General features: G+C 42.8%; 1 protein-coding gene across 1 annotated transcript in view; it reads left to right on the top strand.

The window, feature by feature from the left end:
* Hadha (hydroxyacyl-CoA dehydrogenase trifunctional multienzyme complex subunit alpha) overlaps positions 1-15226 on the top strand; it is a 34380-nt gene that overhangs the window by 10950 nt on the left and 8204 nt on the right. The window contains exons 5-12 of the mRNA XM_021163083.3: positions 71-209; positions 1536-1655; positions 3661-3763; positions 7161-7283; positions 8085-8203; positions 10158-10214; positions 12678-12787; positions 13646-13780. Coding sequence (XP_021018742.1) covers positions 71-209; positions 1536-1655; positions 3661-3763; positions 7161-7283; positions 8085-8203; positions 10158-10214; positions 12678-12787; positions 13646-13780 — 906 coding nt within the window. The remainder of the gene's footprint in view (positions 1-70; positions 210-1535; positions 1656-3660; positions 3764-7160; positions 7284-8084; positions 8204-10157; positions 10215-12677; positions 12788-13645; positions 13781-15226) is intronic.

Raw genomic sequence — 15226 nt, 5'->3', positions numbered from 1 at the left:
GAAATATTATACAAAATAGGTCACAGTTTCATCTCTCCTTTTGTGTTTTTCTTTTCTGTCGATATTGCAGCATGCTATCCTCTTGTACAACCCCCCAAGAAGCAACGCGAATATCACAGGAAGGACAGAGAATGTTTGAGAAACTTGAAAAGTCCCCAAAGCCTGTTGTGGCCGCCATCAGTGGATCCTGCTTGGGAGGAGGACTTGAGGTATAGAAGTATTCCAGAGCTGTACAGACTTTCCCACTCACTGGTAGGATGTGCCACCATAGCCCTTTAGGCTGCTGTTTTACCTAAAGCCAGTAAAAGAACAGTTTTCTGAGTAGGAGCAATTTTATTTTCAGCTGTCAAATGCCTGAATGGGTTTAATTCTTAATTCTTGAGAAATGGCAATTAACAGCAAACAGTAAGCCAGGGAATGCTGTTTCCATTTACAGTGGGGATGTGTACCACATCTGTGAAGGCTTTCTCACATCTGAGTGCCTGCTTCAGGATCACAGGGCAGAGATCCGGAAGTGTGACCCGAATTCATGTTAAGTTGGCTGAGTCTTACACACAAAGTTGTGTGTGTGTGTGTCACACGTGTGACAGACACAGACATATAGTTTCTTGTGAGTAGTAAAGATAGGATTGAAGAGTTTTCAACCTGTAAAACTCTTCAAAATAAGATTAAAGAGTTTTTGTTACTGTTTTTTGAGACAGGATCTCACTCTGTAGACCAACCTGTCCTCAAACTCGAGAGACCTGCCTGCCTCTGCCTCCCAAACGCTGTATTTAAAGGTGTGCACCATGACCAGCTGAGAGAAGAGATTCTTACTAGATTGTACTGTGTTTTAAAAAGAGGAAAACAAGACATTTATTGAGCATATATCACATGGTGGACTGTATGCTGGGATTTTTAGATACATTAATAAAAGAAACCTGGGCCTGATCCACAAAAGAATTTGATTAACAAGAAAATGGTTTCAGAAGTGTTCCGTATACAGTGTAGTTGTATTCAAAAGCAACAGGAAGCAAGGCCTGTCGGGAGATTGCAAGTATACCTGATTGATTGGAAGAGGTCATCTCTGAGATTCCTCTTGCCTCGGCCACACAGGCAGCTGGTTCTACCAGCTGGGTCATTGTTATTAAGACTTAAGGAAAATTGTTAGTTATTTATTATTGCTTTTGATTATAAGACAAGGGTTTTGCTATGTTGCTGAAGCTTGTCTCAAACTCATAGGCTCAGACAATTCTGCTTCGGCATCTTGTGTAGCCAGAACTATGGAAGTACACTCCTGGCTTGAGTTTTTTAATTGGTAAAGTCCATTGCCATCAAAATATTTTTAAGACGAATAGCAACCTAAAAGGGGGCTAATAAATTATGAAAACAGATAGAAAAGGTAGATTGTAGAGTGCCAGATATCAGCCTAAGGAATCATGGTTAATTTTGTGGTACATTCTGCTCTATAAATAATCTTTAGAGCTGCCAACCTAGGTGCCAACATGTTCCAGTTAAATTTTCTGACATTCTGATTTTCTTTGATTTGTTTGAAGCTTGCCATAGCATGCCAATACAGAATAGCAACAAAAGACAGAAAAACAGTATTAGGTGTCCCTGAAGTGTTGCTGGGGATCTTACCAGGAGCCGGAGGTACCCAGAGACTGCCCAAAATGGTGAGTTTAAGATTCCCCCAATACCATGAGCTTGACATTGCTGTACATAAATACTCCTTTATCCATCTTGGACAAAATATATAAGATAGACACTCAATGAAGGATTCAGAAACCAAGTAAGTTAGTGTCTTAGTCAGGGTTTCTATTCCTGCACAAACATCACGACCAAGAAACAAGTTGGGGAGGAAAGGGTTTATTCGGCTTACACTTCCATGCTGCTGTTCATCACCAAAGGAAGTCAGGACTGGAACTCAGACAGGTCAGGGAGCAGGAGCTGATACAGAGGCCATGGAGGGATGTTCTTTACTGGCTTGCCTCCTCTGGCTTGCTCAGCCTACTCTCTTATAGAACCCAAGACTACCAGCCCAGGGATGGTCCCACCCACAAGGGGCCTTTCCCCCTTGATCACTAATTGAGAAAATGCCTTACAGTTGGATCTCATGGAGGCATTTCCTCAACTGAAGCTCCTTTCTCTGTGATAACTCCAGCTGTGTCAAGTTGACACACAAAATCAGCCAGTACCGTTAGCAATATAGAGGGTCATTGAGAGATTTTTTTTTCAGTCCTACAGAACTGTTGATCAGTCTTGATTAGTCCCTTATGAAGTGTAAAGATGATAAGCTCCTGCCTTACTTTTCTAGAGCATTAATTTGTTCCTCCTCTTAATAGGTTTTAAAACCATGTGTCATGGTTCATGCTAAGTAAGAGACAGAACTTCCCATCCTGCTCTGATTTGGACCATCTCCTTGCTGTATTCAAAGGACCAAAACAGGCACAATAAGCTTTTGAATTTCTAAGGAGAGTCATACCTAGAAGCTGCAGAGAAATTTCATATCCAGAAGGCACTGAGGCTTGGTGCTTCTAGCACTGTAGACTCCTCAGTGAAGAGGGCTCAGTAGAGAGACTGCACAAGAAGTTCATACAAATTAGAGTGGGAAGGGAGGGTTTTACTTCATTTGGCTGATTTTGATGTGGTTTCAGAAGCCTCATTCGTAGCCTAGACTGGCCTTACACTCTTGTCCATCTCACCTACCTCACCCTCCCAAGTGCTGGAATAACACATACCAAACTAGTCATTCAAATCATACACATCTCTTTATAAGAAATGTCTAGAAGATATCTTGACATAAAAAGTTTTGTTGTATTTCTTTGCTTACATTGCTAGAAGTTCTTTCATTATTTGTTTTTGGGTTGGTTTGTTTGCTTTTGAGCCAGTCTCTCTCTATGGTTCTGACTGTCCTGGAGATCACTGTGTAGACCAGGCTGGGCTAAAACCCAGAAGAGATCCTCTTGCCTCCTGGGTGCTGGGATTAAAGGCATATGCCTCCATAACCAGATGTTGTTGTTGTGTTGTGAGTCAGAGTCTTCTCTGCAATTGAGACAGGCCTTGAGTCAATGATTCTCCTGCTTCAGCTTCCAAGATCTGCGATTATAGAACAAACAATACACCTGGCTAGAAATCAGAATTTCTAGAATACTGTATCAGATGAGCTGCATTGTTGTTAAACCCAAACTTCTTTCTGAAGCCTTTGTAAAAGTAGCAAGTCTCTCATCTCAGAGTCTGCACTATAGTTCCAGTATTGGAATTTTGGGAAATAGGGATGCTGAGACTTAAACCCATGGTTTTATGCATGGCAAAGACACCATAATGACATTTTCTTCTTCAGATGAATATCTAATCTCAAAACTTAAAAACACATTAGTATATAAGTTTTAATTTACTAATAAGAGAGCATAAAACTGGTTTGACTTTTCTCCTTTTTTAGAAAACTTTATTACATTTATTGGTTTATATAGGGTGTACATACACAGGTATCCCAGGGCGTGCATGTGGAGGGCAGAGGGCATCTTTCAGTTAAACCCAGGCTGTCGGGCTTGACAGAAGCACCTGATCCGCTAAGCATCTCTCCAGCCCCACTTTTCCTCTAAAGTCTGTTCACGTGATGATTTGTAAATAACTTCCACCCTCATTCCCCCTGTGCTTCGTCTCTTGCTTGCATGTTAGGTGGGTGTGCCTGCTGCATTTGACATGATGCTGACTGGTAGAAACATTCGTGCAGACAGAGCAAAGAAAATGGGACTGGTTGACCAGTTGGTGGAACCGCTGGGTAAGTGTTAACATGAGTCAGAATTTTGGTCATATAGACTTGTTTATTTTCTGGAGGACTTGATCTCTTGAATATTAGGATTAAACTCAAAACTCTTAAGAAAGAAGTAATGATTTTTGAGGAGTAACATTTTCTTTTTTCTTTTTGCGGGGCTGGAGGTGAGGGGACAGGGTGAGACAGGGTTTTTCTGGGTAGCCCATGCCATCCTGGAATTTGCTCTGCAAACTATGTTGGCCTCAAACTCCGAACTCAGTGATCCACCTGCCTCTGCCTCCCAACTGCTGGGATTAAAGGCATGTGCCATTACCAACCAACAAGGAGTGACATTTTCTAAGAGCTAATAATCATTTTTATCCCCACACTGGTTTATATTTACTTTATTGATTATTTGGATACCAACAATACAAGAATCAATCAGTTCAGTTTATTAGTGTAGTCACCTGTGTTCCTATCCATGTGTAAGCCAACTATATATTGTATTTTCAGTTAACCAACCCCCTCTCGAATCAGCACAATGTGGTCTTGACAATTGCTTTATCAAATATCGTATTTCTCCAACTATGCTCTATTCGTTCAAAATTATTTTTTCTATAATAGTTGCTTTACATTTGAATATAAATTCTGTATTTAATATGATCATACCTACAAAGATTATAGATATAATAATACTTGCTAGAATTTTTATTAGAATGTTGTCTTAGGGTTTCGTTACTGTGAAGAGACACCATGACTAAGGCAACTCTTATAAGGGCAAACAGTTACCTGGGGGCTGGCTTACAGTTTCAGAGGTGCAATCCATTATTATCATGGCAGGAAGCATGGCAGCGTGCAGGCAGACACGGTGCTGGAGGAGCCGAGAGTTCTGTACCTTGATCCTTCAGAAAGAGAGACTGTCTTCTGCTGTCAGCTAGAAAGATGGTCTCTTCTGCATGGTGTAGAGCTTGAGCCTAGGACCTCAAAGCCCACATACCCAGTGATCCTCTTCCTCCACCAAGTCCACACTATTCCAACAAGGCTGTACCTAACAGTGCCATTGCCCATGGGCTGGGCTTTTTCAAACCACCACAAATATTATGCCATCAGAGTTGTCTCCTCGGCTGAAGAGCTCAGTTTCTCAGCAGTGTTTGTACTTCTCGACTTCTCAGTGACCATTTCAGTTTATTCCTAGTTATTGCATAGCTTTAGGCTAATATGCTTTATTTTGCATTAAATACTTGTCTATAGAAATGTAATTGAATTTGGGGGCATGAACCTTTTGTTGTGTGATTGTAATAAGCTAATTTATTAAGTCTGCGAGCATTTTTTTGTGGATTACCAAGGCTTTTCTACATATGCTACCATGTTCTGTGACAGTAGTCAGCAAGCCTTCTTCCTTCCCTATCTGAGTGCCGCTTGTTTCCTTCTCTGGACTTTTGCTATGGCTGAGACCTCTGTTCAGGGCTGGACAGGAATGGTGGGGGCACACAGTTCACTCCCAGTCCCAGAGGGGAGGAAGGATCTATCATGAGTGTGGTGGCAGCTGTAGGTTGTCCTGGCTGCCCTTTTTCTCCCGGTTTGCTAAGAGCGGTGTCAGTCTTGTCAGACGTCGTCTTGGTTTGGATTACGGTGATCCGATGATTGATTTTCTTTTTGGTGTCAATTGCACTGAATTTTTTTTTTTTTTTTTAATATCGAGCCAGTGTTTGCCCAGGGTTAAACTCCACTTAGATATAATACAGTATCTTGTTTATAAGTTACTGACTTGATCACCTATAAATAATATTTGTGCCTGATAAAAAAAATGAATGGTCTCATGGATAATTATGTTTTCTTACAGTATTTGCATGGTGTTAGTGTCAGGCAGTGCTGGCCTCATAAAATGAGTTGTAAAGTTTTCCTTTCTCTTGTTTTCTGGAACACTTTGTGTAGAATTGATATTTCTTCTTACTTAAATACCTAACAGAACTAACCACAAAGTTATATATGGGGTTGGAAGGCTCTCGGGTTTTTTGTTTTCTTTTGTTTTATTGTGTTTTTCTTTCTGGCTTAGACGGCTTTAGGGTTTATTTTAGTGTTTTTTTTTTAATATTTTATTTATGTTCACATGTGTATCTGAGTATGAGTGTGCCCATATGTATGTGCATGTGCCTTTAGAGGCCAGAGGAGGCCTTTGGCTACCATGAAGCCAGAGTTACAGGAGGTTGTGAGGCATCTCACTGCTGAAGAAGCCTTGAACAAACAGGCTTTATGGAGGCTGGCGGAAAAGATGGCTTGGTCATAGGGCAAAGTATCTTTAATATTCCCATTTTTCTCATTAAGAAGGTGTCAGCTGGTGCTCTAAGGTAAAGAGACCAAGGAGGGAAGGTATCTGGGCTCAGAATGGCAGTATGAGAGCATAGCCAGCCTGTAACCTGTGACCTTGCCTATGCCTCCCCTGAGGAGTGTGGTGTGGAGTGAGGACTGGCCACATTCCAAGTGTGGTATAAGGAAGGCGTAGCCCTAAGGGAGTACCTCAGTTGGTCACAGTTCTTTGCCTAGTAGGATGACCTCCATCCCAGAAGGTCTAGGCCACTCTCAGTCCTGTGCTGGCATCTGTTCTCTTCCTGTCTCTCTGGTGATCTTCCCTGGCTTGGATACTTGTCCATCGGGAATGTGCTGAGCAGTGCTAGCTGAAGCCCCTCTGGGTGGTCCTGATGTGGAGCACATGCTCGGGAGCACTCTGCCTACAGAGTCCTCGGCCTCGGCTGCCATGGCTGCAGGATGATGAGGGGTTGACTTCCGGGAACTCTCTGAGCTTTGGTTTAAAGGTTTAGTTCTGATTCTTCTTCTCCATTCTGCTTCGAAACAAGACAGATGTCTAACTGGAGTTCTGTATTTGTAGTAGGCTCCTCCCCCTGGAGACTTTGTTTCCAGAGTACTTAAAGTGGGTACACTCCTTTCTGTACTCGAGCGCCTTCCCCAGTGCAGTTCATGCAGACTTTAACTAGACAGCCTGGCTGCGCCCTGTAACTTCTCTTCTCAGATTTCTCAGCGTCACCATTTTTTGTTTGTTTTGTTTGGTTGGTGGTACTAAGGATAGAGCCAGGTCTCATACATGCTAATCATATACTCCACTGAGCTACACATAACCTAATTTCTGCTTCCAACAGGCTCACAAGCTGGCAGAAGCTTCCCATAAATGGGAACTTAGTTGCTGTTTTAGTCAGCGTTACTGTCGCTGTGATGAAACACCGTGACCAAAGCAACTTGGGGAGGAAAGGGTTTATTTGGCTTATGCTTCTACATCACTGATCATCAGTGAAGGAAGTGTGGGAGCCTTCCTGCCACAGGTTTTATCTGCATAGGACTGGTTCAAGCTTGATTTACAATCAAGTACTTGCAATCATTTTGTTGTTGTTGTTTTATTTTGTTTTTACAGGACCAGGAGTAAAATCTCCAGAAGAAAGGACAATTGAATACCTAGAGGAAGTTGCAGTTAATTTTGCCAAAGGCCTGGCTGATCGGAAAGTCTCTGCAAAGCAGAGCAAAGGCCTTGTGGAAAGTAAGTGGCTTTGTTAACAGCACACAGCAGAGCTTCTGCCTTCCCCTAAGCTACTTGAGACCCTGCCTCAAAAGATAGAGAAAAATGCTGGGTGGTATTGGCACAAACCTCTAGTCCCAGCACTTGGGAGGCAGAGGCAGGTGGCTCTCTGTAAATTTGAGGCCAGCCTGGTCTACAGAGCAAGGTCCAGGACAGCCAAAGCCTCACAGAGAAACTTTGTCTCTGAAAACCAGGAGCGAGGAGAGGAAGAGAAGTGCATTAGGAGTAAGCCTTAGAGGGGACAATTCTGCCTCAAGGACAAATCCTCAACTTAATACTAACAGCAAAGCCATCTGGTAAAGATATATTTATTTATTTTATGTATATGAGTACACTGTTGCTGTCTTCAGACACACCAGAATTGGCCATTGGATCCCATTACAGATGGTTGTGAGCCACCATGTGGTTGCTGGGAATTGAACTCAGAACCCCTAGAAGATCAGTCAGTGCTCTTAACCACTGAGCCATCTCTCCAGCCCCCAGCTAAAGCCATTGTTTAGAGACCTGTTAAATTGGAAAAATTTAAACATTAATACAAGAGTAGATTATAATAGTGTACTAAAAGTCCCCAGATGAAACCTTAGCACATAGAAAGTAATGGCTGCATGTTAAGGCAGCGAGCCCAGTGCACGCAGAGGATGGCGGTTCCATTGTGTTCCTTCAGATGCCTAAAATTATGTCGTGTTATGGAGTCTACAGAGCGAATGGACAAGGGAGCCCTGGGTCATCTCAGAAAATATCTAACCACATTTTACCTTACAGAGCTGACAACGTATGCCATGACTGTCCCATTTGTCAGACAACAGGTTTACAAAACAGTTGAAGAAAAAGTGAAGAAGCAGACTAAAGGCCTTTATCCTGCCCCTTTGAAAATAATTGATGTGAGTCCTCCCTCTTACAGGAAGCGGTGCTCTTTTCTGTGATTCTGAACAGTGTGTGTTAGCTTTGTGTGCTCGCTCACTTGATTGCTTTTGAAAAAGTGTCTCACTGTGTAGCTCTGGCCTTCAACCCAGGACCCCCACTGTAGACCAGGCTTACCTAGAACTCTCAGTGCTCTGCCTGCCTCTGCATCCTGGCTGCTGAGACTAAAGACCTGAGCCACTACTCCCAGCCGATAATCACTTTTTTAAAAGGCATTCCCATTGCTATAATTCTTAAGAAGACCTAATGATATAGAAGCAGTGTGAAAAGACAAAGAAAGATAATTAAAAACTCTTTAAAATAGTTTAAAACTTAGAACTTTTCAGACTGGGAGATTCAACAACATATAATCAAAACTGGAGAAAGTAGGGATTCGTAGAGACCCTGTCTTTTTTTTTTTTTTTTTTTTTTTTTTAAAGATTTATTTATTATATGTAAGTACACTGTAGCTGTCTTCAGACACTCCAGAAGAGGGCGCCAGATCTCGTTACGGATGGTTGTGAGCCACCATGTGGTTGCTGGGATTTGAACTCTGGACCTTCTGAAGAGCAGTCGGGTGCTCTTACCCACTGAGCCATCTCACCAGCCCGAGACCCTGTCTTAAAATAAAATAAAAGCCAGGTGTGGTAATGCTCACACTCTGGGAGGCAGCGGAGGCAGATCTCTGAGTCTAGGCAAGCCTGTTCTACATAGAGAATTATAGGACAGTCAGAGCTACATAGAGAGATTGTATCTCAAGCAACCAAAAGACTGGGGAATGGATCCATTACAAAGTATCCTTTGTAGAGTAGAAGTCATGAGATTACTAAACATAAAACAGCAGCTGGGGATGTAGCTCTGGTAGAACCTTTGTCTGGCTTGAATAAACCTAGATTCAGTCCCCAGCATTATAAAAAAAGAAATTGTATGAAACATGACACACATCTGCATTCATACTTAACAGTCTGGGCTGGAGAATTAAATACTTACGGTAAGACAGCTAGCCATTCAAGTTATAAAACAGCAAAAAAAATTAATGCCAGGTAGTCAGTGCTCAGAGGAAGCAGTCAGTGAGATGAGGCAGAGGCTCATGGGAGCTGACCTGAGAGGTGAGCACAGGGTAGGTGGAGGGAGACTCAGGCCAGGCAGGATGGGCCTAGTCAACACACGCTTCTTCATCTGTTTCTGATCGCAAGACACTCTTTTTCTAATTCTAATTCACTGTAGCAAGACAGGCTACAGTTAGTCTTAAAAGGTCAGCAATAATGAACTAATCAATTTTACTTTGTCCTGAACTTTAGTTATTTTCATGGTAGTGGGTCAAAGAGGATTAGGAGAGACAAAATAGAGCTATCAGCCAACTATCTGATAATGGAGGACTGAAGTTTGAATAAGACTCCGAAATACATTTAAGTAAAAGCAGTGCTGCGTAAGAAGCTTACCAAGCGGAGATGACGAGTTTAGATATTACAGGAAGTCAAGGCGAGGAATGTAGATCACTTATCTTTTAATGAATTTGGGGGTTCTTTTGTTTCCTGTCATATGTATAAATTATGGTGGTTGGGCTTGGGGTCTTTCCTTTGTCTTTTTTATTTACCACCCTATACGGGATAGTGCCTACCCTGGATGTAGAGTTGAGTTGCATGGAGTTCCTGGTTCATGTGACCAACAAGATCACACACATATCAGAAGCACAGAGAAGTGAGCAGAAAGTGCTGGCCTTAGAGAGAAGCTGGAAGAGCAGCTTAAGGTGCCCTTTCCTGCTGGGTTCAACAGCAGCTGAGAGACAGTTGGTTCAGGGTCTGCCCTTGCAAAGCTGGGCGTATGACCTACTGGGTATGACACACAGCCTGAAAAGACTGGCTGTCTTACTCAGCATCGCTTTACCTCTAGCCATTCTGTTGCAACACTGAACATGTGCCTTTGTGGTTTTAGGCTGTGAAGGCTGGACTTGAGCAAGGCAGTGATGCTGGTTATCTTGCTGAATCGCAGGTAAATGGTTTTTCTCCAGTTTACTTGTAGAATACTAAAGACCCAAAGCTCCACTGAAAGCTGAAAATGTTTATATTAAAACACTATATATAAAACCTAGTACATTTTTTATTTCCAGTGGTCATTCTTCGGATTAGTTTGTGACTAAGTGGTTTGAGAATGGAGTGGTGTCTGCAGTGCTTGAGACTGCTCAATATTGAGGCTGTAATGAGAACAGGGGAGCAGCTACTCCTTTCTGAGCCAATCTGTGAATGCCCTTAGTCTGCACTGGGGCTGATTTTGTTGTGATAAAATGCATACATTGTGAGCTGGGGATAGAGGTCAGTGTAAAGCAACTGCCTATAGCTCATGCATGGTCCTAGGTCCAACCCCAGTACCAGAGACAAACAGGAAAGCCAGCACTGATTTATGTGTGTGTGTGTGTGTGTGTGTGTGTGTGTGTGTGTGTGTGTTTACTAAGGCTTAGAGATGCAGCATCTTTGGTGAATTAAAAAAAGAGTGTCTTACAATCAGAAACAGACAAAGAAGCGTGTGTTGACCAGTCCTACACCTTTCACATTTCTCAAACGTTAATGGTGTCCCAGATTTGAGGGAGTAGAATGGGTAATTTAAGTTTTATGCAGAAATTGAAGACTTTGATAATAGGATAATGGGTTACCCAAAGCTAAGGGAGCGCTCTGGTTCCTCATGGACGGATCACACTTTCCTCATACTTTAAAGGTCATAACTAGGTATACATACACATGTGTATGTATAGAAAAAGAGAAACATATGGCTCACAAATCAGTAATGTCCTCAACTGCAGCATGCAGCTGGCCCTCCCACGTCTGCAGTCCTGTACCCAACTACTGAACAAACACATCTGCCAAGGAGGATGTTGAGATAGAGGTAGATCAAAAGAGAGTGGGAAGGCAATGGGGCACATATGATTGATGTATTATATAGATCTAAACTTTAAAATTGCATTGTCCTGAATATATAGACTTTTGTTGTTATTTATCATGTACATATGATATTTGCCTTGTGTTAGGTATTATAGTTAATCTAGAGTCAACTTGAAATACAGAGGATGTGCACATACTGTATTATTTTATGTAAAGAACTTGAGAATTTGTACATTATGTCTCTTCTAAGGTCCTAAAACCAGTGTTTGCATGGATTCCAGGGAGTGGCTATACTTGACATTTTATGTATATATGTGTGTGTGTGTATATATATTTTTACACATATGCATATATATATACTTTTTATATAAACCACTTATCAAAACCTATTGAACTCATGACCTGATAGATCTTTATCCATAATTTGAAATCCATAGGATACCAAATAGAACATGCTATTTCCGATTAAATACAGCATTATTTCATGCTGTTAATGTGTATAAGCAATGTTATCAGAGTCTTTCTTTGTAATGCTATTTGTAATCCCATAATTATGCCAGTGTGTGCTAGCAGTGTGAATAGTAGTTAGCAAGGAGAGTCCAGTTGTTTTACTAGTGTTCTTATTATTCCTCGTAACAGCACTATGAACTAGGCATCCATTTTCCCATTTAAATAGTGAAGAAAGCTTGACAGTAGGGAAGGGCAAGACCAGGGTGCAAACCCAGCTGTGTGAAAGTGAGATCCCAGCTTTTATGCTGGGAACCACTAAACCAAGGGACTCATCCTTGATGCTAAGATGCTTTTAAAGTGGCAGTGGGAATGGTGCTCGTCCCACCTGCTGCAGTGGGAAGAAAACTGAAGTCTCTAGGACCCTGCTCAAGTTCTGCCTTAGGCAGGATGGCTCTGAAACTCCTCTCAGTCCATAGCCGGTTATTGGAGGAATGGTGAAAATCCATCTGGGCCTGAGACTCTCAACCACGGGCAAAGGTTATCACTCCTCTGCTGTAAGAGTCTGAGAGCTGTCACATCAAAACCTTCTTCAAGGCCAGGTGTGGTAGCAGAGGCAGGTCAATCTCTGAGTTTGAGGCCAGCCTGGTCTATAGAGTGAGTTCCAGGACAGCCAGGGATACAGAGAAACCCTGTTTGTTTGTTTGTTTGTTTGTTTGTTTGTTTGTTTTTAATTTTTAAAAATTAACAGGCCGGGCGTGGTGGCGCACGCCTTTAGTCCCAGCACTCGGGAGGCAGAGGCAGGCGGATTTCTGAGTTCGAGGCCAGCCTGGTCTACAGAGTGAGTTCCAGGACAGCCAGTTCTATACAGAGAAACCCTGTCTCAAAAAAAAAAAAAAAAAAAAAAAATTAACAAATTAAACAAAACAAAATACCAAACTTCCCTCAAAGCAGTGGTGAGACGTCCTTCAGAGGACAGTGAAGAGGACACCAGTTGCAGGTGGAAGCCCAGCTGCAGCACCTGTGAACTAAGGCACTGGGTGTTCCCTCTGCTGTGCAGAGCAAGTGACGAAGGAGTCCCATCACCAGGACCCCAGAGTTCCACCTTTCCCTTTTTCTTTTTACCTTTCAGAAATTTGGAGAGCTTGCATTGACCAAAGAATCGAAGGCCCTGGTGGGGCTTTATAACGGCCAGGTCCTGTGCAAGAAAAATAAATTTGGAGCACCACAGAAGAATGTTCAGTAAGCTGCCCTGCCTAAAAAGCCTGAGAATTTGCTTTGCAGCAACTGTGTAGGGTCAAGGATCCAGAGAACTAGATTAGCCTTTATTCCAGTACATTCTTGTTTTCAGATCCTCTGAGTTCTCCCTAGGCCCTTCTAGTACCTTTATAGAGCTTTCTTATCTCGGAATGACTTCCTGGCAGTCTGGTTTAGGTCTCACATCTCAGACCAAAGCTATACTCGGCTCCTGTGGTAAATACTTGCCTGGCATACAGGAACTCTGAGTTCAGTTGGCAGTACCACACAACCCAGGTATGGTGATATAAGACTCTTAGCCCTGGAGCTGGAATCTTTAAAAAAAAAAAAAAGACTCTTAGCCCTGCATTCATGAGGGTGAGAAGTTTAAAGTCATCCTCTTCACAGTGAGTTCAAGGCCAGCCTTGGCTACGTAAGACCTGTCTCAGAAGAAAAAAAGAACACCCAGAAGCTACTAGTAAGGAGACTGAAGTACCCTGGCTAGCCTGGCTAGGATGGTAAATCTTGAGAGAAAGGGAAATGACAGAAAAATGCTAAAATCACTATGAAATTATCAAACAGACTAATCTTTGGACATAACCTAGATTTAGATTAGGCTTGGTTTCCCATGCTTTGGGCAATTGAGAGTTGGTTTAGTTCTGCCTTCATGGAAAAACCAAGTTTTTGGACCTAGTGAGTTTTACATTTATCTTTAAAAATCAAAAATGTATTGTAGATAGAAATCCTGAAAAGCTCTTATACTTGTGGCTGGCGGTTGGTTTATTGGCTCACAGTGTGGGTAGTGTTTCCCAGCTAATCAGTGCCTGAGATGTTCACCAGAACTGTTCGATCCTGTCCCTCCAGGCAGCTAGCCATCCTTGGCGCAGGGCTGATGGGGGCTGGCATTGCCCAGGTCTCTGTCGATAAGGGACTGAAAACTCTTCTTAAAGACACCACAGTGACTGGGCTGGGCCGGGGACAGCAGCAAGTATTCAAAGGGTAAGTGGCCTGTTGGTGCCAGGAGGTGGACTGTGTGGGGCCGGGCAGTGGGTTTGGTTTTGTCTTGTTTTTCATCACAGGGTCCTTTTGCTGAACATAGCCCCATACTCTATAGTTTTACCAGTTTCCTTTGATTTTTTTTGTTTTTTGTTTTTTGGGTTTTTTTTAGAAATATTAATTATTCTTTCAGCTCTTTGTTTTTATAATGTCATAAGACATTGGCCTTTGAGTGTTTCCTTATTAGTAGATATTCTAAATACCATTTATTTGATCCTTTGGTATGATACTAGTAACTGTCAGGTTTGGCTAAGGTTTGCATGGAGTTGCCCCAGTGGAATGGATTATGGAACCTGCACAGCTCTTGGCAGGGCTGAGGGAGGGTGTGTGAGAACATGTACTGACCAAGTAGGTGAAGGCAGTGCTGGCAGAGGGCTCTCCCGCCCACTTTCCTGACCAGAATGACACAGCAGAGCCCCTGCCACTGAGCCAGATGCCCGAGGCCTGCAGACCAGCTCCACATCTGCAGCAGAACACCCACATACAAAGTATATGGCAAAGTAACGGTAAAACAAACGTCTTAAAATGAAAACCAAGGATGGCTCACAGTCCCGTCTCACATAGATGCCGCCAGTTAGGCTGAGTGGAAATGGAGTCAGCTCAGCCACACTGAGGCTGTTTTTAGCCCAGTGTTCACAGACATGACGGATTAGCTGGCTGCATCAGACTGTCCTGCGTGGGACTTTGTGCTGAGTGAGGGCATGTGTGTCCTAAGTGGATTATGTGGCTTGAGCTCACTGTCCTCCCTCATCTACGGAGGAGCGTGTGCGCTGCCACTACAGTGCTGGCCAGGACTGGCAGGTTGGTGATATTTCCAGATTATAATGTAAAATAAAAAGGAGGGGGCAGCAGCGTATACAGCAACACTGCCCCAGCACCAACACCTAGGCCTCCCCTTTCAGCATCTCCTGCAATCACCAGCATGAAGAGCTGTTGCCATAGGATAGATAGCCTCATCCCTGACTTCTTCTAGATACTTCCTTTCTCATCTTAGGCCTGGTGAGGGCCAATCACCATACTGCTGACTTAGGACATGTTTTCTTTCCCTTCTCAGAAACTGTCACTCGGCATTGAGTCAGTCACTGCTGTTGGCACTGAGACAGCCTGTTGTAGCTAACTGTAGGAAGGCAGCCCATGGTTTTAAAGCCTTTATTGAAAAAAAAAATTTTTTTATGCATTGGTATTTTGTCTGTATGTATGTCTGTGTAAGAGTGTTGGATTCTCTGGAACTAGAGTTATAGACAGTTGTGAACTGCCAAGAGTGTGCTGGGAATTGAACCCAGGTCCTTTGGGAGAGCAACCAGTGCTCTGAATTGCTCAGTCATCTCTCCAGCCCCTTATTGGATAGTTCTGTGAACTTAGCTGCGACTTTAGTTTTTCTTTTCCTTA

The sequence above is a fragment of the Mus caroli genome, unplaced genomic scaffold (assembly GCF_978045245.1).
Source record: "Mus caroli unplaced genomic scaffold, Mus_caroli_1 scaffold_4, whole genome shotgun sequence".
Taxonomy (NCBI): Eukaryota; Metazoa; Chordata; class Mammalia; order Rodentia; family Muridae; genus Mus; species Mus caroli.
The sequence above is the reverse complement of the archived record's forward strand: the minus strand, read 5'-3'. Positions and strand labels throughout refer to the sequence as shown.